Below are 22,557 nucleotides of genomic sequence, written 5' to 3'. Positions count from 1 at the left end.
TTCCTTATGCGAGTTCAGACTGAGTAGCTGAAGTGCGGTAATTAAGAGGCGGGACTTGCAGATAATGTGGAATTCATTGTCCCGTTGTTTCTGGATGCCTGCAGTTAACTTCAGACTGCAGGCATCCCGTAAAATTTACTAGAGGTCCAGGAGGTAAAATTTCGGGACGGGAATGGATTGCCTCATTTCCGTTCTGATCTTTTTTCACAGACTGCATTCTGGAAATTTGGGAATAATTATTTCTCAAACGCAGCAGCTGTAAGAAAAAAAGAGATTCAATGCAGAGATATTGCAGTGTCAGCCATGTTTTAATAGTGGAAAGGGAATATCTAACGTAAAATAACTCTCACTCATTGTTCAGAGAGTCAGGGTGTTAAAAGATGTTGGGAATTCCAGAGTTTTGGTTTCCATCCTGTAAAAAAAAAGCACTGGACAATAAAAGGTTAATCAGAATGCTCAGAATAATTGGGAAATTACAACTATTGGACAAGGTCAAAAAGGTTGCAAATTTCCCCCCCCCCCCAAAAAAAAGAAAGGTAACCAAATAAAACTCTTCAAATAAATTCAACTTAAGGCGGCCCAGATGGCGTAGCGGTTAGCGCAACGCCTTTATAGCACCAGCGATTGGGACTGGACCTGGGTTCGAATCCCATGCTGTCTGTAAGGAGCTTATAATCTCTCTTTGCGTCTGCGTGGGCTCCAGTTTCCTCCCACCCTTCAAAACATACTGGGGGCGTAGGTTAATGGGATGTAAATTGGATGGCACGGACTCATAGGGCCAAATAGCCTGTTACTGTGCTGTATATCTAATTGATTGTGCGGGGCAGGGGAGGTAGATAGAAAATATTTCCATTTGGGAACAAAATTCATATGTGGTTTGCATCTGACGCGAGACTTGAATATTACGTTGACATTTTTGTTTTGTGGGTGTGCTTAATAGTCGAGAATATTAATTGTCATAGAACCATAGAACATTACAGTACAGAAACAGGCCCTTCAGCCCTTCTAGTCTGTGCCAAACTACTTTTTGGCCTAGTCCCACTGACCTACACCCAGTCACAAGATCACAAGATAAAAGAAGAGAAGTCAGCCATTCAGCCCATCGAGTCTGCTCTGCAACTCCACACTGAGGTAAACCATCTCTCACATCTGGTTCCAATTTCCAGCCTTTTCCCCAATTTGGTTGGGCCTCCACAGCTGCATATGTCAACGGATTCCACAAATCCACAACCCTCTGGCAAAAGAAATTTCTCCTCATCACTGTTTTAAATGGGTACCTTCTAATTCTAAGATTTTGCCCTCTTGTCCTGGATTCTCCCATCAAGGAAATGTTTCTATGAGATCCCCTCTCATTCTTCTATACTCCAATGAATGCAGTCCAAGAGCTGATAAACATTCCTCATATGTTAGCCCTTGCATTCCAGGAATCATCCTAGTAAATCTTCTCTGCACCCTCTCCAACATCATTACATCCCTTCTAAGATAATGGGCCTAAAACTGCACATAGCACTCCAAATGAGGTCTTACATACAGCCTCATCAACACCTCTATTCCTTTTGAAATGACCCAACCTGGTGTTTAACCTGCACGAAAACCCCTGAATTTGCACTTCTGAATTTTGAATTTTCTCCCCATCCAAATAATAATCTGCCTGTTTATTTCCTCTTCCAAAATGTACAACCATAGATTTCTCAACATTGTTTCTCATCTGCCATTTCTTTGCCCCTTCTCCTAAGCTGTCCAAGTCTCTCTGCAAACTTTTGGTTTCTTCGACACTTTTTACTCTACCACCTATCTTGTTATTATCTACAAACTTAGTCACAAAACCATTAAATCCATAATTTAAATCATCAATATACATTGTAAATAGAAGCGGCCCAACACCTGCAGAATGCCACTAGTAACCGGCAACCAACCAGAACAGGATCCTTTATTCCCACCCTTTCCTTTCTGCCTATCAGCCAATGCTCCACCAAATCTAATATCTTTCCTGTAATTCTATGTGCTCTCATCTTATTAAACAACCTCTTATGTGGGACTTATCAATAGGCTTTTGAAAATCTAAATACGCAACATTTAAAGCCTCTCCCTTATCTATCCTACTTCAGATTTCTTCAAAAAATTCCAAAAGGTTCGTCTGGTAAAACTTTCCCTTTGTGAAACCATGCTGGCTTAGACCTATCTTGAAATGCACCTCGAGGAATTTGATAACCTCGTCCTTAAGGTTGGACTCCAATAACTTTCCAACTACTGATGTCGGACTAATAGCCTATAATTTCCTTTTTTCTGCCATACCCCTCCCATCCATGATCTTGTCCAAATTCTTGTCAATTGTTAAAATTCACTACTTCAGCTGGCAGCTCATTCTACACTCCCACCACTCTCTGTGAAGTTGTTCCCCTGATGTTCCCCCAAAACTTTTCCCCTTTCTCCCTTAACCCATGTCCTCTTGTTTGTCTCATACTTACCTAACTCAGTGGAAAAAGCCAACCTACATTTCCTCTGTCTGTACTCCTCATAATTTTAACAAAAACCTCTATCAAATCTCCTCTCATTCGTCTAGGCTCCAAGGAAAAAAAATTCCTAACCTGTTAAACCTTTCCCTGTAACTCAGTTCCTGAAGTTCGAGCAACATCCCAGTAAATATTCTCTGCACTCTTTCAATCTTATTGATATCTTTCCAGCTATTTGGCGACCAAAACTGCACACAATGCTCCACCTTTGGCCTCGTCAATGTCTTATACAACTTTAACACAACATTCAGCTCCTCTACTCAATACTTTAATGTATGTAAGCTGATATACCAAAAGTTATCTTCAATTAAATTAATTAGCAATTGTTAATTGTTGGTCAAGTTCTCTCTCTGATAATCATGAAACTAATCTCTCAGATGTACACAAAAATATTACGATGTCACCATTGTCAAGTGAGGTAAGTGAAGTATAACTGCTGTCAACTCTCAATCAGGATCAGTAAAAGAAGTTGTCCAGTTAGTATCTCATAGTTATTTATTGGAACTTGCAGTGTGCAATTGAACTGCTCCCCTTTCTGCATTCTGATAAAGACCAGACTTCAAAAAGTACTTCACTAGTTTTAAGAGACATTGAAACATCATAAAAGCATGATACAAAAGTATTGTTATTGTCGTAAATGATTGAGCCACAAACCCTTTGATGAAAGCAGGAAAAATGATCTTCACTGAAGTGGTTTGATATGCGCAAAGTTTCTTCCAGCCCCTCCCCCTCCCTCTCCCATCCCGCCATGTATCCCTAATCCTGACTGGGTCTTCGTCCAACTCCTGTTTATGTTCCACTGACTCCATGTTGCAATTTTTCTTTTCATTGAAACCAAAAGTGTCGAACACCTTTTAGGGTCTCAATATGAGAAAGTGCATTTTTTTTCATTTGGAAAAATAAAAGTGCAATCATGTTTGTACATTTGAAAAATTTTAGCTGGTTCTAAAATTTTCTCCTTGTGGTTGAAGCCCAAAAACAATCACCTTGTATTTTTATGCATCGTCATTGTCCAATGAATGACATGAGTAAATGAAACTTATGTGGCCAGATTATTCAGGCATTCAGAATTTAATGAACTAATCTCATTTCAGCTGTGATGTCCTTGTAGTCTGAAATCATGCCCGGAGTGCAGGATTGTGTGGAACGCTCAGCATTGCCAAATGTTCACTCTTTGCTTCTTCTTCCCCCCCCCCCCCACCTAAAGTCTGAAAGAAATGAAACTCGTCCAAGGATCAAACCCGATTTTCAATTAAACCAAGCCTTCCGCCGCCGTGTGGACTTCAATCACACAGCTGTTCACATCCCCACAGACATCTACGAGGGTTGTGAGTATTCTCCACTTTTTCTCATTTTGCATGTATTTTTTTTGAAAAATATGTTTCAAATTCTCTGTGGTGCATAGCTGCTACCATCGAGCAGGCTTAGTCTGAGAATTAGTATTTTAAAGAGATCCTCAGAATCAAACAAGCAGGTTTCTGTGCACACTTATTCAAATTAAAATAATTTCCATCATATAGTTCAATCGGCAACTGAGAAATTGTTGGAGACCTGCCTGGCAGATTAATTTTGGTCTTGGGGTTTTGTGTTTGATTATTTGGAGAGGGTGAGTGGAGATCTATAATGGGATACAATTGTATAGCCTGTGTGCTTAATGATGTCCAAGATGAATAGAGATGATTTAAAAAATACATTGCTGTAAGCTTATTATGTTTTTATTAACCAGTTCACTATCTCTTTGTTAATTTTATGAGTCTCTATAACACTGTGGGGAGCAACAACATGGCCCATGGTGCTCTGAATCCATAAATGGGCTACTGAACCTAACCATATCTATTATAATTCCATGGTCACACAACTGAAAGCACTATTGGTATTTAGGGAGTCTGTGAAAAAAAATTGCATAATGGCTTTCACAGGTGCCATTTTGGGCGGCACGGTTAGCACAGCAGTTAGTACAACGCCTTTACAACGCCAACGATTGGGACTGGGGTTCAAATCCCACGCTGTCTGTAAGGAGGAGATACGTTCTCCCTATGTCTGTGAGGGTTTTCCCCGGGGGCTCCAGTTTCCTCCCACCATTTGAAATGACCCAGGAGTAGTAGGTCAATTGGGCAGCATGAACTGAAAGGGCCAGTTACCATCCTGCATGTCTAAATTGAAATAAAAAAAAAAATCAGTATTTGATGCCATTAAGTCACTTTTTTACTAAACTTGCAGTTAAGATGATGATTTCTTCAAGTCATTATTTTCACTGTCAATAGGAACTGGTACTTTCAATGCATGGCATATATGTTTTGGTACTGGAATCTGATTTAACATCTGTTGATATATATTCTCCCATCCCATACAGAGGCTTGTCTGTGGACAACTAAGTAACACTTGGAAAATGTCCTTCTGGGCATCACAATCTTAATGCTTCCTTTCTCGTGCAGTGTGGAGTGTACATGGTTGCTTCATATTTCAATCTAAGAGATGTATTAAAGATGGCTCAATATTTCTGAACACCACAGCAAATTCCATATGGCAGTCTTTCCTTACTCTAGTTGAAAGTTGCACAATCCCTATGTTCGATAATAAAGTATGCTATATACTTTATGTTTTATTGGTAATTGTTACCCAGAAGATGATTTGAAATCTGACCTAAAAGTTTTGAATTTAGATGTGTGATGAAAACTTCAACATGTGGTTACAAACTGCAGTGTTGTTTTGTTCCTGGCATAAGCAACTGAATCACTGAGGCAAAAGAAAATTATAAGTACCATTTTCAGACCACTGGGTTAAGGCTGTTGTGTCTTTCCAAATGACTTTCAAAAATTGTTGTTTTGTTCACACCTGAATTGCTGCCTAATTTGGTTTTATTTTTATGAAAAGCAATGATGGATTAATCCTTCCCATGTTTTGCTAATCATCGGCCTTTGACACATTCATTCCTCCCATGAATAATTGCTCAACCAGTTTTCAATCAAGCTCATGATTTCTTTCATCATTTTAGGTAACCCTACTGCATCTTTGCTATAAATGTGCAGACAAACAATTGAGGGCGGAACTCAGCTGGTCAGACAGCATCCATGGGTAGAAATGGTCAGTCAGCATTTTGGGTCTGGACCCTTAAGACTAAAAATGGTGCCATTACATATATAAAGGAGGAAGGTGACGGGTCCAGAGGTGATGAGGGTAATGGGCAGAAGGTGAGGAAGATGAAGAGGCTGGTAGAGGAGTAGGGAAAGGGAGCTGGAAAGAGTGGAATCAGATGGGGTGAAGGTTACCTAAAATGAGAGAATTAACTGTTAGGTTTAAGGCTGACGAGAAAGAATATGATGTATTGTTCCTCAAGTTTACATTTAGCCTCATCCTGACAATGGATGAGGCCAGGGATCTATCACTCTCGGAACAGTTGGGGAGTTAAAATGGTTGGCTCCAGGAAGCTCAAGTTTCGATCCACAAACAGAACATGAGTGAAACGGTCACCCAATCTGCATTTGGTTTTACCAGCGTAGAGGAAATCACACCCAGTACAATAAATGCAGTCAGTAAGGTTGAACAATGTGCATGAAAAGCTCTGCCTCACCTGGAAGGTCTGCTTGGCGGTTGTGGTGGTACACCACTGGGCTACTGCAGGGGGCAACCTTTGAACCTGCAGGAGTGTACAGCCGGCCTACAGCTGGCCCAAGGCTCATTCATCCCATGACATCACATCATGGGGCATGTTACCTCATAAAACTTTTTTAAAAAATGAGATGGTGTTGTCTGTTATTGCCTATTCCTTTGATACAGCAGTGCCAGGCCATCAGGGACTGCTGCCATTTTTCTGGGTAAGTGACTTCTGCTATCTTGTACTGCAGTGAATTCCAGGGATCTTGGCCCAGCAAACATCAAGTGAAACTATGTATTTCCAAGGCAGAAATGCATGTGACTTGGATGGGAACTGACATGTGGTGACTCTCCTTCTCCTTGTGATAGAAGTTGAACTGTTGAAAATAACTTGATGCATTGGTGCTGTGCGCCTTGTGGATGGGGTGTACTGCAGCCATTCTGCACTGGTGGTGGGCTGGCGATTGTGGTACTAATTACGTTGCCCTCGTTAATGTTGGCACTGTACACATTGAGGGTACCCTCTCCTGCTTCTGACTTGTACCTTGAAGGATCCGGAATGGTTTTCTTGAGTCCGGAGTTGCCTCAAGATATCCATCCTTTGATCTGCTGCTATGACTGTTTCAATTAACTTGAATTTTTGATGGGGAGGATAACTTAGCAATGGTAATGAACTCTTTTGAATATCACTGGTGATTCGATTCTCCTGATGGGCATTATCATTACCTGATATTTACATTTCACAAGTGTGTCTGAATGTTGTCCAGTTCTTGAAGCAAGAAAGCATGGACTATACTATTAGCTGGAGAATTATAAATGGAATTGAGCACTGCAATCTTTGGAAAATCCTCTCACTTCTGATTGTATGATGAGTGTTAAAGCAGAGGGTATGTATTTTATGTGGAAGTATTTCTGGAATGGTGCTGTCCAGTTTTCTAGTCTGAAAATGGACTCACTAATATTTACTTTCAGTGGTCGGTATTCATGCTATTGGTGATCCATTCTTTGGGTGCCTTGATGCATCTAAACTTGGAGGACCGGCCTTGATTTAAATACATCTTGACATCGGCTTGTTGTCACTTCGCATTTACCACTCATGGAATGTTCCCCAAGTACTTTATTCAACACAGTCTGGAAAATAGATTCATTCTTTTACGGTTTGTGGAACTTTTCTGTTTCTCAGTCGGCTGTCAGGTTGCCTCTTAGCAACAGAAACCATACTTCAGCACACAATCAATTTGCAGTGAAGAGTTGTGATGTCGTAATGACATGAAAGCTACTGCAAAAATGAAACGTTAAAGTGAAATCCAAAAATCTTTCAGACCGCTTGCATTTCCCAGATGCTTCTGAATCAACATGGAATCCAGTTCACTACTTGTGATTTCAGCGTTAATTGCATTCACTTCAGGTTTTCATCATATTGCCTCTGCCAAGTGACATCCTTGACCTTAGTTTTCCCACATTACCTTGAAGTCAAAATTCTCGAAAATGCAATGAAGGATGTAAAATATAAGGGAGCAGTTTGTTTCATTATCAGAATGGCCTTTCTCCAGAACTATTGAGCATTTGCTAGGATGTTGTTAATATCCTGCACGAGGTGTGGAGGTCCTGTCCATTAGCATTATCTCCAGTGTTTGGTTGTCATCAATTAATGTTATCATTCTCCACCTGTACTGCCATATGGTTTGACAGCACAAGTGTGGAGGGCGTGAGTAATGAGGAGCAATAATCTTCCGACAATGTAACTGCTTCTGTACAGCAGGTACATGGTGGAAGAGCTGATCATTTGCTTGGAACAGGGAAAAGGGTTTATAAAATGGAGGTAAAATTTCCATGTGCTGGAGAACAATGGGAATTGATTAGAAAGGCAAATGTATTTTCATTGGACCATGTCAAGTGACAAAGCATTTTCCAAATGCAGCCTTTTTTTTTACAATAGTGTCGATGCCATCAATAGTTAACGTTGTGCTCGGTTGGAATATTGGAGGTGTGTTTCAAATGATCTCAGCTTCAAGTAATGAATTTTCGAATGTTATAGCTTAATGGGTGGCAGAGGCTTGTTTGGCAGTTAAAATGTTTATTAGTACTCAAAGGATTTGGGTGAATCAATTTTCTGTTTTGAATGGCAAAGCCTCGCAGGCAGTCATTTGAGGGTGAAGAAAGACTCTCATACAGCTTTCATAAAAAATAAACTTGATGTGGAATAATTCTGACCTTGCAATAAAAGTGATACTGTGATTACAGTAATCTCAATGGAAAATACTTTGTTTAATATAATTGTGTACATTGAGAAACTTAAAAGCCAATAATTGCAATGTGAAAATAGCTCGGCATGTGATTAAGTGTTCTCGCTCCATTTATAAATTTCCTCATCAAAGAGCCCACTTAATAGTGCAGGTATCTCGTATATTCATCGCACTTTCTGGTGAAGATCATTATTGTTCTGAGCAAGGAAAGGAAATAATGCAGGATGCATCTTGCGATGTAGAGCATGGAATAAAAATGATCTATGTGAACTCATGGTATGTTGGCATTTTTTTATAGATGCTGTTGTAACAACTTCACAGTAAGTAATAGAAACATGACGCACAGTCCCTTGAACCAGCTTCAATTTTAATAGGATCATAGCTAATCTGATCTTAGGGTCATCCTAATTTTCTGCCTGATTTCCATAACTTTTGTTTGCTCTGTTGCCCAAAATTCTATTTCAGCCTCAGACATGTCCAACAACTCAGTGTCCAAAGCCATCTGGTGTAGCGAACGCCAAAGATTCACAGCCACCAAGTCTGAAAATATGCTTCCTGATTTCGAGTGCCTGTGAAGATTCCCATCTTCCCAAACTCTCACACGTGGCCACTTGTTCAGTTAAACATTAATGAGTGCGGGCCAGGCAGGATGAGCCATTCCTCATATTTTAGCTGTGCTATCCAAGGAACCAACTGGGCAAATGTTCCCTGAACAATCTCCAACACAAGCATGTCCCTCCTTTAATGAAGGGGCCATAAATGCACAGAGAATTTCAGGTGTGCTCTCACCAACACCTTTGTTCTTTTGTATTAAAACTTTCCTGCTAAATTACTCCATTTGCCTCGGAATAAAATCTTTTCTAATTGTAGTATCAGCAAGCTAAAGATACACACAGACAACTTTTTCAGCAATACTCTGTGACCTCTCACCTCATTAAAACAGTCTTCAGCTTTCCTGCTCTCCTTGTCAAAACAAATAAACTCACCTTTTAAACTCCATCTGCCAAATATTTGCCAACTTACTTAATCTATCCATCTATCCATATTCTTTTATAGAGTATTCTAGAAATGCACAATGCCTAAAGCCATATTGAGAAGTTGAAAATGATATCAACCTGAATTGAAACAATTTCGTGCCTATTTCTGGTTGGCCTCGTTTTAATTACTGCATCGTCTGCTCCATCTTGGGCAAGGATTTTGTGTCGATCTTTTGCACTGGCCCTTTTGTTTTTCCATGATAAAACATTTTCAGATTTTTTGGATTTCTCCTCACCTGAAGCTTTCTTCTATCTCCCACCCACTGCAATTATTAGTTAAAGGTTTATCTGTAGCACTAGTGAGGCTCACTTTGCAACCTCACCGAGGGCGGCACCATTAGTTGTAGCTAATCCGCACTGTCTGTAAGGAGTTTGTGCGTTCTCCCCACGTCTGTGTGGATTCCCTCCGGGTGCTCTGGCTTCCTCCTACCCTTCAAAATAAAAGCATACTGGGGTTGTAGGTTCATTGGGATATTTGGTTGGCGTGGGGTCGTGGGCCAGAAGGACCTGTTACCGAGCTGTATGTCCAAATTAAATTAAATCAACGATTCAGTTCACACTTTCCACAGTGAGGGGGCCGATGCCTCCAAGAATTGAAACTTATTTCTCCCTTGCCAATCTCTGATCTTAGTGATCCAATGGCAATTAGCCTATGGGCTTGGGCTGTCATATAGAAAACATCCATGATTCGGGTTTTTGATTTTGACCCTAAAAACATTATATTTTCATTCATAGCAATAATTGGAACCTAGCTGAATTTCTAATAGTCTTGACATTTGATTAAATTTATATTTAATACATTTTTACTTCTGTGATTTGTATTGGGTGTTATTTGGGTATTTATCGAACAATTCTGCTTGCATTTCTTGTGATCTCTGATCCATGACATCTTCCTGACCTTGAATATTAACTTTGTTTCTTCAGGGCATATTTCCCTGAAGTTTTTTTTTCTCTCCTTAAGCTGTCTCTGATCCCATTAATTCCATTTCCATCCAAAAGCACTACATTTGGATTTTAACAGATATCATTAAGCTTCTCATTATTTTCTTTCACAGGACAGTTTAATGGATGCTAAGGATTATAGTAGGGACCGTTGCCAAATATTAATGCTGTTTTGCACTCAATATAACTTGTTTTGGACACATTTGTAAAGGTTGCTATTTTAGTCGGTAACTTGACTATTTGCTTGTCCGTCGTCAACCTGCAATTTTTACCCTGCAATTTTTTCGCTGAGAATTACAATTAAAACAATCTTTAAAGATTTAGCATTGCATGACCTAATTGCTGCAGCAGAAAAAACATAGAAATGGGGAAGGTCTAGTTCCTTGTGCCAGTACGCTTTGTGACCTTACACAATATCGTTTCCTTTTCTCTAACATCCTTAGTAACTTTGGTCAATACAAATCTGTCAGCCTTGGATTTAAAATGAACCAATTCTTGCTTGGAGTAAAACATGTGAAATGCTGGACCATCATGCATCTGTTTGCTAATTTCGCTTCTGAAAAAGCTTTGCTCTGTGTGTCCCACAGTTCTCGATTATTGTATAAACCTTCATTCAAAATCAATTTATTTGATGTTCAGCTAATGAACATGAGCAACAAAGGAAGGCAAGACCAAGTCTTCCTGTGTCACGTTCAAGTTGGGGCCTCGAGGTGGCAGAAGGATTCTGCTCTGTGTTTCTCTGGCTGTCAGAGGACATGCCGGTTTTCTTCTCTCTCTTGCGTATCTTGCTATCCTGCCCCTGGTCAGCATGGCGATAGGATCAATCGCCCATAAGTTGGGAAACCAAAGCTACAAATTTGTCAAACAAAGTCAGTGAAATTGAACTTGCAACACATTACACCATTGTAGTTTTAACTTGTTTTGAAATACATGTCGATAAGTGAGTTCTTAGATTTGATTTGATAATCAGGGTAGTAGATTTCTTTAAGACCTGGGCACATAATAAATAAAGATGGGGGTAACTCATCAGCCCCTCATGCTTCTCCATATGGCATTCCACCTCAAGTCCCTCTCATCTCTCTCAGTCCACCTTTCCATTTTTCCTATCAATGTGGGTGTCGTTCCCATGTAATATTCCATCCGTCATCTCCTTCCTTATTCACTATGTCTGTATCCCCCTGTCACCTCACTGCTACCCATGCTAGTTTGTATCTTTTAGGCTTGGCCCCATCACATTTATTGCCTGCACCAATCCCAATGGTGCCCTGCAGATTACATTATCTGAATTCAATGATGATCCATTTATTAGTTTTTACTCTGCAAATTGATTCTCAGTCTATACCCGTGTATTATCTCTAATACTATGCAGTATTTTCGTTTATTAATTCTTTGTGTGCCCAGCACACAAATATGTCGATCATTTGTTTTAACCTTATTTATTCTGCTTCATTCCATGGGTTGTAATTTTCCTTTCATGATAGTCTAGATCCTGTCTGAAATAAGGAGAACATGCAGTAAGTGTTTTGAATTCTCCCCCTAACTGTGCGATCTCGGTCCCGAGTACATTCAGAATATGAATTTTTAAATATAGGGGTTGGTATAGGTATAGTCTACCTTCTATTTGCTCCATTCTTATTTCAACAGACTGTTTCAATAAACCTGACAGGATAAATTCAGCAAAACCCCTGGTATCCGGCACCCACGGGGATTGCTAGGTGCCGGATAAATGAATTTACCAGTGGCTTGAGATTGTGTGTTGCGCGATTGGCAAATTGACTGCCGGGGACATCAATGTCAAACTTTCGTACTTTTTACCCATTTATTTTTCAGGATTCTTTTGCTGGTTGCTTGAATTCTAGATAATGTGAATTTTACTGTAATTGCAAGGGAAAATAGAGATTGTTGGGGGGAGGGGACCTGGCGGTGTGAATGTGGAAGAGGGTGTGATAGTTTTTGTGGAGCTGAGTATGGGGTGAACTGTTAGGATCCCATCAGCCTGGATTAAATGAAGATGTGTGAACATAGCACTGCACTAGAGCTGTGTGTAACTTCTTTTGTGGAGTAATTTATATTTCTGTGAAACCTTCAGGACTTTAGGCGAATGTGTCTGTCAAAGGGGAGACCTTGTCTTCCTTTCAAGCTCAATTACATTCTTAAATCTTTTGCTTCTGCAGATTGCTCCACGCTGAGAAAGATCTTTAGGTTTATAGAACATACATGGAACAGCACAGTACAGGCCATTCGGCCCTCAATATTGCACTGACCCATGTATCCCTAAAAAAATGTACTAAATCCACCCTACCCTGTAACCCTCCATTTTTCCTTCGTCCAAGAGACTGAGTCTCTTAAATGCCTCCACCATCATCCAAGGCAAGGTATTCCAGGCAGCCACTACTCTCTGTGTAAAAAAAACTTAACCATGATGTCTCCTCTAAACTTAACCTCCCTAACTTTGTGCACATGTCCTCATATGTTTGCTATTCCTGCCCTGGGAATGAAGTGCTGGCTGTCCACCCTACCTGTAATCTTGTAGACGTCTTTTAAGTCTCCTCTCATCCTTCTACCCTCCAAAGAGAAAAGTTGATGTTGAATGTTTGCTATGGATCATCCTTTTTCTGGAGCACTTTCATGTTTACTTCTGTCATTAATAGCGAATAAATTGTCTCCAAAACTATCTGCTTACAGGAAAAAAAGATGGGAAATTGAATTAATTCATACACTCTACAGGAAAAATTGAAGTGGCTGTGAAAAGATTATATATTTTATGAATATTTTTCTCAGAATTATTTTTCAAGGTAAATGATTTCACATCTCTCTTTCGTCAGCTCTGCATTCATAGAGGGCCACCCTTTCCCCTGATCAATTCTCCCTTTCCTCTCCTGTCCTCCTATCAATAACCCATTATGTCCGTTGGCTTGTGCTTCCCACCACTCCAACCCCCCTTCTCCCCCAGCTTTTTTTTTTTGGTGGCCCTTGCCTGCTTTCTGCTCATACCTTGAAGAAAGGCTCAGGCTCGAAACAGCGTCCTCTGGACGCTGCGAAACCTGCCAAGTTCTCCCCTCCACCCCCCAGCGTTTTTACTGCAATCACAGCATCTGCAGACTTTCACGTGCTACTTATTTCACGCTAAGAAAGTTTTGTTAAGGTGCTTAGATGGATCAGAAAATTGCAAACCTCGGGCAGATGTATAACTGCTTGTAACAACGTGGGCTGCAGTTAATTTCTGTGATCCCAGTAGGAGAACCCTTATCAAAAGTTCAGAACACAACAGCAATCGTTCAATGTAAATCACTGAACTATCAGCCTTGGGCTGCACAATCAAAGTTATAATTCCACACAAGAGGAACGCTGCTTGTTGCAGTATATTGTTGAGAGAAATATAATACTTAAAGTAGATCAATTCAGTGATGTATTTTGTTCATAATATCTTGCTAAAATTGGCATTAAACTCTGGTAAAAATGACTTAAATAGACTTTTATGTGAAAATTGCTGGGTTTATTTTACACAAGAAAAATATTGTGAATGTGAGATGTTGGGAATAAAGGCAAGTAGTGCAGAATTATTGAGCTTGTGCAATTTGCATGGCCATCGTGTCAGGTGCTGTACACTGCACTAGACCAGTGCTGAAGGTTGAGGTGTGAAAGAAGGGTGCAGAATTAAAGTGACAAGAGGGCTGATAACCTACATATTTAGTGTGCTCTCATCCTCAGAGAAGGCCGCCAACAAAGATGTAGTAGCTTTGGGGAATCCATTCCCCCATTTCTGACGTGTGCTTTACCCCTGCTACGGTTTCCCTATGCTCTTCAGTCAACTGTTGTGCGTTAATAAAAGTGACGTTTGACGGCAGACCCTTGCGTACAGACTTGTCTCTCAAGGACCTGACATTTTCTCAGCACAACCAGTGCGGGGATGGACGCTGTCGGCGTTACTCACCATTATCACCCTAATTTTGACCTGGCATATAAAACTAGGGGAATATTTTTGAGCCATCTTTTGGGAAAAACAAGTGGATCTAACATGCCGTCAAATACTGTATGTTATACCCGACGTTAGATGCAGATGCCGACGCTGTTGAGTTACACGTCCTTTTGCTTGCAGAGCGCTGGTAGGCTGTATAAAATGGTGGACTGATACGGAGTGTGAATGAACCAATGGTGGCATGTTGGAGGCTATTCATAACAGAAAAAAATCCCATGAATCCTGTGTAAAAGAAGAGGAAATAAAAGGCTTGCCCAAAGCAAAATGCTGCAGATACTGAAGTTCACGATGAAAGGTCATTGATGTGAAAGGGAAATTCTGATTCTTGAGCCACAGATACTATCCGACCTCTGACTGTTTTTGTCTTTTTTTGATTTTATTTAAATATTGACTAAATCATTATAATTAATCCTTTGCTCTTTTGATTGAGACATGCCCATTCTGAAGTATTCTGAAGTCAATTTAAAGCCTTTTAATTACCTAATAGATTGAATGACGTCGACCTCTTAAAATTCAAACTGATATTCTTTCAACAAGACATCATTTGCAGCAGTGAGGTAGTGAGAATAAGGATATTTTTCACCTCAGGACAGCGTAGGTGATCTGGGATGAAAATAAATAAATGGAGTTTATTCCAGGGAAATGAGGTAATAGGAGAGGAGCAGGGAGCCGCAGAACAGTTCAATATTGTTCATCAAAAGGTATACAGGTTGCTTTCCTTCATAAGCCAAAGCACAGAATATAAGAGAAAGGAGGTTCTTCTGGAAATGTGGTAAAACTACTATTGTACATATTCATTATATGTAAATTACATGACCTTTCCTGGTTGACCCTGTTCTCACTGGCTGGCCGCCCACCTTTCTTCCCCATAAAAGCTGTCATGCCTCAAGCCTGCCCCCAGTTCGAGTCTGGGTCAGTGTGAGCGACCAACAAAGGGACGCTGTCCATCTCATGCAAAGAAAAGCCTTCAGTTTTGGTAACTTCACTCTTTGTGCAATTGCTCGTTCATCAGTCTGCAGCTTGAATCGTGTACAGGCAACTCATCACTTTACAAGAAAGATGCAACTGCAATAGAAGGGCGGCAGAGGAGATTGAAGAGGCAGTTGCCAGGAATGGAAAGGTTGATGCTTTATTATACGCAGGATAGTGTGAGGGCAGAGTCTCGGTGCATAAAATTGTGATGAACGAATAAATAGGAAGAATGAATTTTAGCAGAGAGGTTGAAAACCACAGGGCGTATCTCTAAGGGAATTTGTGGAAGAGGTGAGGATGTTTTCTCCCAGAGGGTAATCGGATCCAAAGCTAATGTCTGAACAGTAGAAGTAGACACCCTCATCACATTAAGCAAGCATTTGAACGTGTACTAAGGAGCCATGACTTTCAGGCCTATGATTCGTGGTTGACAATGTTCCTTTTTCTGAATGACCAAATGTCTTGGGCATTTTAAGTGGCGCAGTTCCTACGATTCAGTGTTAGTGTACATTTTGTCCGCTAAAGACGAAGAGCCCCGACAATTCTGCAAATTTGAGAGGTTTTTTTTTCAATCTACAATGTGCTCAAAGTGACTTTTTTGATAAGGCCACATTAAGTCATCATTAGGAATGCAGCCGGCCTTTAATAGTCGAGGCTGAGGGTAGGTTTTCAGGTTAGATAGGGATCACCTGTAATTCTTTCAGTTTAATGAGCAAATGGGATGATCAGATATGGTGTGAAAAATGTGGAATCATAAACTGCTGTGGCAGGTCAGTTACTGGTTGGTGTCTTCAGTTAATTTTTAAAAATGTGTTTGTTGATTTGCTGACGGGAAAGGTGGTAACAAGGCAGAATGGGATCTAAGGGAACAAGGCAAGCAACCATGCTCTTAAAACAAGCCAATTAAACGATTGGAAAATAAATAGCTGACAGCTTAAAAGGAAATGGGTGAATTCAGCATAAACCAAATGAATGAAAGAAAATAGAGAGGAAAAGTTGGACTTTACGAGAGAAGTAAACCATTGAAACTAAATTTAAAAAAACCTTTTCTAGCATTGTTAAAAATTTCACGTCAGCCAGTCAATCCATGTGCCAGTCCGGCCAAGTCGCCTTGCCCCCACAGAGACTGGAGGTCGTCACAACGATCTAATTTGGATTAGTTTGCAGGGGAAACTGGAGATTGGCATAAGCAATCAGATCAGATGAAGCTCTAAGCGCTTTTCCAACTTTATTCTGTTGTCGAATGCACGTGATCTTGAAGCAGAAAGATTATTACCTGGAGTTTGTGAATGTTGCATGTATACTTAGTTCCCATTTGCTCACTGAGATACAGAACGAATTACAAAACTGGTTGAGCATGTAATCTTGATATATCGATTGTGTTTTAAAAAGGATATACTAATCTCGCTTATAAAACACGAAAATCTGCAGGCACAGTGGTTGAAGTAAAACACAATGCTGGAGAAACTCCGCAGGTCAAAGGTAAAGATACATTACCGACGATTCAGGATTGAGCTCTTCATCAAGTTATGGTTCCTCCTTCACACAACATTTCACTCAGGACTGATTTACTGCATTCGGTGCTCCCTTTGTGGCCTTCCTCTACGTTGGAGAGACTGGGCGCAGATTGGGAGATCGTTTCGCTGAGCACCTTCGCTCAGTCTCCGCCAGTGACCGACACCTCCTAGTAGCCAACCATTTCAGTTCTGTGTTACAGTCCCATACTCATGTCTGTCCGTGGCCTTGCGTACCTGTACTATCCCACCAAGACCACCCGCAAATTAGAGGAGCATAACCTGACTTTTTCCGTTTGGCCACTCTCCAGCCAGATGGCATTAACATCGACTTTTCCGGTTTCTGCTAACCTGCTCTCCTCTTCCCTCCTCCCCCTCCCCCTTTCCCTTTTCAGTTCACCTCCCCCATTCCCTCTCTATTCACTCAGCCATCCCTCCTCCCCTTGATCGCTGCTGTCCCCTCCCTCCCTTCTCCACCTCCTGCCTATGTGACCACACCTCTCTCCCCCCCCCCCCTCCCCCCCACTCTCTTGTTCGGACGCCTGCTGGCAGTTTTCCACACCTTGATGAAGGGCTCAAGCCCAAAACATAAGTTCTGTATTTTTACCTTTGCTCTATGAAGGGTCCCAGCACCGATCCCTGCAGCACACCACTAGTCACAAGCCTGCAGTCTGAGAAGTAATTGTCCACGGCCACTCACTGGCTTCATCCACACAGCCAATGTTTTTGAATATTTTAATATGAGATTTCACATCCAAAGTACAGAGTACCTATGGATAGATGTTAAAATTCTCAAAGATGCACTACACTTAAAATCACCAATGCCTGAAGAGGGCGCACAAAATCAGTGAACCGGTGTGGACTTGAAAGGCCAACATGGCCTGTTTCCGCTCCGTAAATGATGATATGATATGACACTAGAGTTTCTCCAGCATTGTGTTTTTACATTACAAATCACACTTCCCAGATCTAAAGTATATGAATGTGAATGAAGAACAGATTGGCTACTAAATGTGTTTTTCCATCGCAAAGGACCTCTCTGGATCTACTCTCCTTTTGTGGATGTCTGATTTGTTTAATGACTGATTCAGCCAGTTGTGTAAGACAATGATTGTGAAGCTGACTGCAGAAAGACAACATGTGGTTGTGTCGGGAAGAGATTGTACTGAGGTCTGTGGATTCTGAGCTGATGATAACTTAAGCTTCAGCTACTCAGCAATGTTTGATTGCTTTAATAGTGAAGAATATTGGAGATGTTGAATCGGAAGTGGAATATTTGTGTGGCAGCCATGCGATTTACACTCAGTACAGGCCTGCTAGGCTTGTTGCACAAGGTATTAGCAGCATCTGCTTTGAGGAAAAGTCCTTGACTTTGGAGATGTTCCAGGATCTGGGTACCTTGAATGTTAGGTAGGGTTCCATTCATGAGACTCCTGGGGAGAATAGATGGTCTTCCACAGTAGGACATGTTGACGACGATTTTCTGCAGGACAAAAAAAAAGTCACATTTTCAGGAAAAAATTGACTCCTAGTGTAGATGCCCTCTCATTGGCCTTTGGACCCAGAAAACTTACCTGACTCTCCTCTGCCACAAGTGTGGTAGATGCCTTGAATCCTGGCATTTCCATCAAACACAACTTTACCAGTAGGTACATTCTAAATCTTATAAAAATAGCAAAGAGAAAATCTCAGTGTATATTCAGCTGCCATTGTTTCTGGACTCAGTCATCTTAAACCTTTGGACTCTGGCCATTTTTAATCTTTCATAGTATATACACCGGACTGGGTCCATGGGTGGTAAACTACAGGACAAACACCAGTACGAACCAGTTGGTGGTTGGGTATAAAACCAGTCCTGGAAAACCAGGACACGGAGCATGTGTGTTTGTTGGCAGTGCTTGAAAAAACCGGGACACGGAACCCAAAGAGTTAATTTCTCCAACTGAAAATATAAGAAAATGCTCAAACAAAATAATCATTAATGCATGGAAAACAGTTGATATTGGGAACATTTCCAGGAGAACTAGCTGGTAGAGTCAGACACAAAAGTTCAAAAGTTGAAAGTTCAGGTTTATTGTCAGTGTATGTACATGACACCACATACAATCCTGACATTCTTTTTCCTGCCCGCCAGGCAGGATTTCTACTTACTGGTAGAGGCATATATAAAAGAAAGAAATGTAAACAAAGAAAGACGTAAATAAAGTGTGCAATACATTAAATAAATATTCAATGATAGATAAAGTGCAAAGTAAGAATCCTTAAATGAGTCTCTGATTGAGTTTGTTGTTGGGGAGTCTGATGGTGGAGGGGGTAGCAGCTGTTCCTGAACCTGGTGGTATGAGTTTTGAGGCACCTCTACCTCTTTCTTGATGACAGCAGCGAGAAAAGAACATGTTCTGGGTGGTGTGGATCCTTGATGATTGCTGCTGTTCTCTGACGGCAGCATTCCATGCAGATGTTATCAATTCTGGAGAAAGTTTTGCCTGTGATGGACTGGACTGTGTCCATTAACTTTGACAGGGCTTTCTGCTGAGAGGTAGGTTGTCCACATCAAGTCTAAGCAAATTCCTGAGGTGGTTGAGGCGCTGATATGCTTTCTTCGCAATGATATTCTTTTGTTGGGTTCAAGAAAGGTTCTCCAAGATAGTGACACACAGGAATTTAAATTTGCTCATCCTCAACCTGATTCCCAAAGATAACTGGCTCATACACCTCTGATTTTCTTTTCTTGAAGGCCAGACTCAGCTCTTTGGTTTTGGTGATATTGAGTGAGAGGTTGTTGTTAGTCCACCATTCAGCCAAGTTTTCAATCTCCCTAACTCATCGCCCCTCTTTATACAACCCACCACTGTGGTATTGCAGCAAATTTGTAGATGGTGTTATTGTTGTCCTGAGCTACACGGTCATAAGTGTAAAGTGAGTAGATCAGCGGGCTAAGTACGCAGCCCTCTGGTACTCTGGAACTGAAGGAAATATTTAGACAGGCATAGAAGGATATCGACCTCAGGCAAGCAAATGGGATTATTGTACATGCCTAAAAAAGATTGGCATGGACGTTTCTGCACTATCTAGCTGTCCGACTTTATGACTCTCTTACCACATAGCAAGAAAAAAGATGTCGCATTTACTGTTTAATATGCTTTATTTGCTTTTGATATATATTTTAAGTAAAATACATTCCTTATATGATTAGCATTGGACTGTCTTAAAATGAAAAGTGTTTAAACTGAGCCATAATACTTTTAAGACATGTTACTTTCAAAACCAATTACTTCTGAAAGAATTCAAAATCCATTGGGTGTTTGTGGGCAAGAAAAATGAATTGCCTACACAATGTGATGTATTTAACTTGTCTCTGGTGAGGGTAAATTCACACAGTGGTCTCTACAGCAGACCTTTCATTTTCAGAAAGGCATTATGCGGAACTCTCGCAGTTCCCCTGCTGCCAACCGCATAATTCTGGTTAAATAATACCCATATGATTTCATATAATATCGTATTCTCATGTCAGGAAATATTGAGTTAAAAATGGCCCTTTCCTTCACGTACAAATCCTTGCAGAATAATTTATTAGTGGGAGATGTATTTATATTTTTGGCGAGAGCTCTCTCCCTATTTTTCCTCACTAACATTGAACAGACACGAAAACAGCTGTAAATTCACCTCCAGTCCATTCAATAATATAGCAGCTGAGAATCATCTCCAAGCTTCATTTCCATTGGAGCTGCTACTACAGAGCAAGTTTAATTCAATTGATAGATGAAATTCTTGGCATGAAGGATTGATCCCATTTAATCCAGCATGGTTATTTTTCTATATTACTGAGGCCAAGAAATATCTCTAGAAACGCTGGTCTTGCATGGATAAACATTATTATGCTGTCAACCAATTCAGTCCATTTTTCTAGAAGCATTTTTTAAAATCTTTAACGAAGGTGTTTTTTTCCCCAGTGATGACAAAGAAAAAAAATCACAGGTAGATATTATTTTTTCTGGAGTTCAGGTGATATTAATGGCAGTATGGCACCTGAAATTCATTCCTGCCAAGATTTTACATTAAATAACAGGTGGCATGGTTAGTGTAGTGGTTAGCACAACATTGCTACAGTGCCAGTGTCCTGGGTTTGAATCCAGCACTGTCTGCTTGTAGATTCTCCCCGTGTCTGCCTGGGTTTCCTCCGGGTACTCTGGTTTCCTCTCACCACCCAAAACATATGGGGGTTGTAGGTCAATTGGGCAGCATGGGCTCTTGGGCCGAAAGGACCTGCCACCAAGCTGTGTATCTAAAATTACTGATTAAAAAACCCTAAAATGTACTGTTCTCTCTCAGCTTTTAACAACACCGATGGCAAAAACTGAGCAATATTTAAAGGGTCAAACATGTTTTTGCTGCATGTAAAACAAACCTCAAGGAGATCGATCCAAAATGGTATCTCTGCTGTCACGCCCCAGGTGGTCTCAGCAGGTTTCCCCATTAAAATTTTTTTTTAATGCCAGAGACATCCTACAAAAAATGAAATTATTCCATATTTGTTGGATCAGAAATGATTGCAAAGTTGGTGAAAGACAGCTGACAAAAAAGAAGCAGTGAAAAACTTCTCACTCACATCTCAGAGACAGGTGTCCACAGATCAAGACTTTCTAGAGAATCAATGTCTATACACAAAAATGCCCTTCCACAAAAAGGTTCTCACTCATATTTGCCAGCTCTGAAAACCTTCCACCTTTCCCAATATCATTTTCAAAGTAAAACATTAGGGTCGACAAAGGGTCCTGATAAAAATGTTGGCTGGCAATTTCTCTCCATGGATGCTACCTGACCTGGTGAGTCTCTCCAGCTTCTCATTGCTCATTTGCCTATGTATTCAGAAGAGTATCAGGTTCAGTGGGTTCACAGAGAGATGAGTCTGGACACAAGTATTACAATCACATGTGAGCCTAATTAATACATGGGAAATAAAGAGGGAAGAATGTTAAATGGTACTCGATCACTATTCCATTTAAACGTTACAGACATTCACCTCGGAGTTTGGTTGGACTCAACCCGCTCACACACTACAAACAGGGACTCTTACACACCCAGTTCCCTGTGCCAACAGGGATGCAGCTCTCTGCAAATATTGATCTATCACAATATTATGGCTCAGCTTCAGTGTAGTGCACACCTTACCCATGACAGTTCCAGTGATGTCTATATTAGCGATCTGGTGTAGCGATATCCAGGGCTTGGACCAAGAGGCAGAGAGAAAGAATGTGCTGTGTGTTGGTTGTACACAGGGCTCATCTGTGCTTCTAGCCAATAATGACCCTAGGTGATTTAAATTAGGCAACAGTAAGGTGTGCACTAATGGGTGTCTGGAGTCAAACCTTGATTGACAGATGATGTGACTTCTGAATAAGTTTCAGATAGGGAGTACACACGTTCCAGGCAGGCACATTTCCTCCACACACAACAGATACCTTGCTTCAGGGGCCTTTTTTGGCTGTGTGTCCTGAAATATGCCACACAAGACACTTTGCAACATTGCAGAAGTCAAAAAAATGTTCACAGACAAGTTGGGGAATCTTTGACGTGGGAAAAGGTGACTTTTGTGTTCATATCATTTGTTGGGGAATGTTTGACATTGGGGCAAGGCAACTTTTGTGTTCGTATCAAAACTGCTCACACAACTCCAAGTGAGGTCTCACTAGTGTCTTGTAAAGCCTCATTGTCACATCCTTGCTCTATTCTCTTGAAATGAATGCCGGCATTGCATTC

General features: G+C 40.8%; 1 protein-coding gene across 10 annotated transcripts in view; it reads left to right on the top strand.

Annotated features, from left to right (window-relative positions):
• Positions 1-22,557, top strand: part of LOC138748142 (voltage-dependent calcium channel subunit alpha-2/delta-1) — a 506,771-nt gene that overhangs the window by 236,746 nt on the left and 247,468 nt on the right. For all 10 annotated transcript variants that reach the window (XM_069907870.1, XM_069907873.1, XM_069907871.1 and 7 more), the window contains one exon: positions 3,721-3,841. In XM_069907870.1, the coding sequence (XP_069763971.1) occupies positions 3,721-3,841 (121 nt within the window). The remainder of the gene's footprint in view (positions 1-3,720; positions 3,842-22,557) is intronic.

Source organism: Narcine bancroftii, chromosome 13 (genome assembly GCF_036971445.1).
Source record: "Narcine bancroftii isolate sNarBan1 chromosome 13, sNarBan1.hap1, whole genome shotgun sequence".
NCBI lineage: Eukaryota > Metazoa > Chordata > Chondrichthyes > Torpediniformes > Narcinidae > Narcine > Narcine bancroftii.
This window is presented reverse-complemented; position numbering and strand designations above follow the sequence as displayed.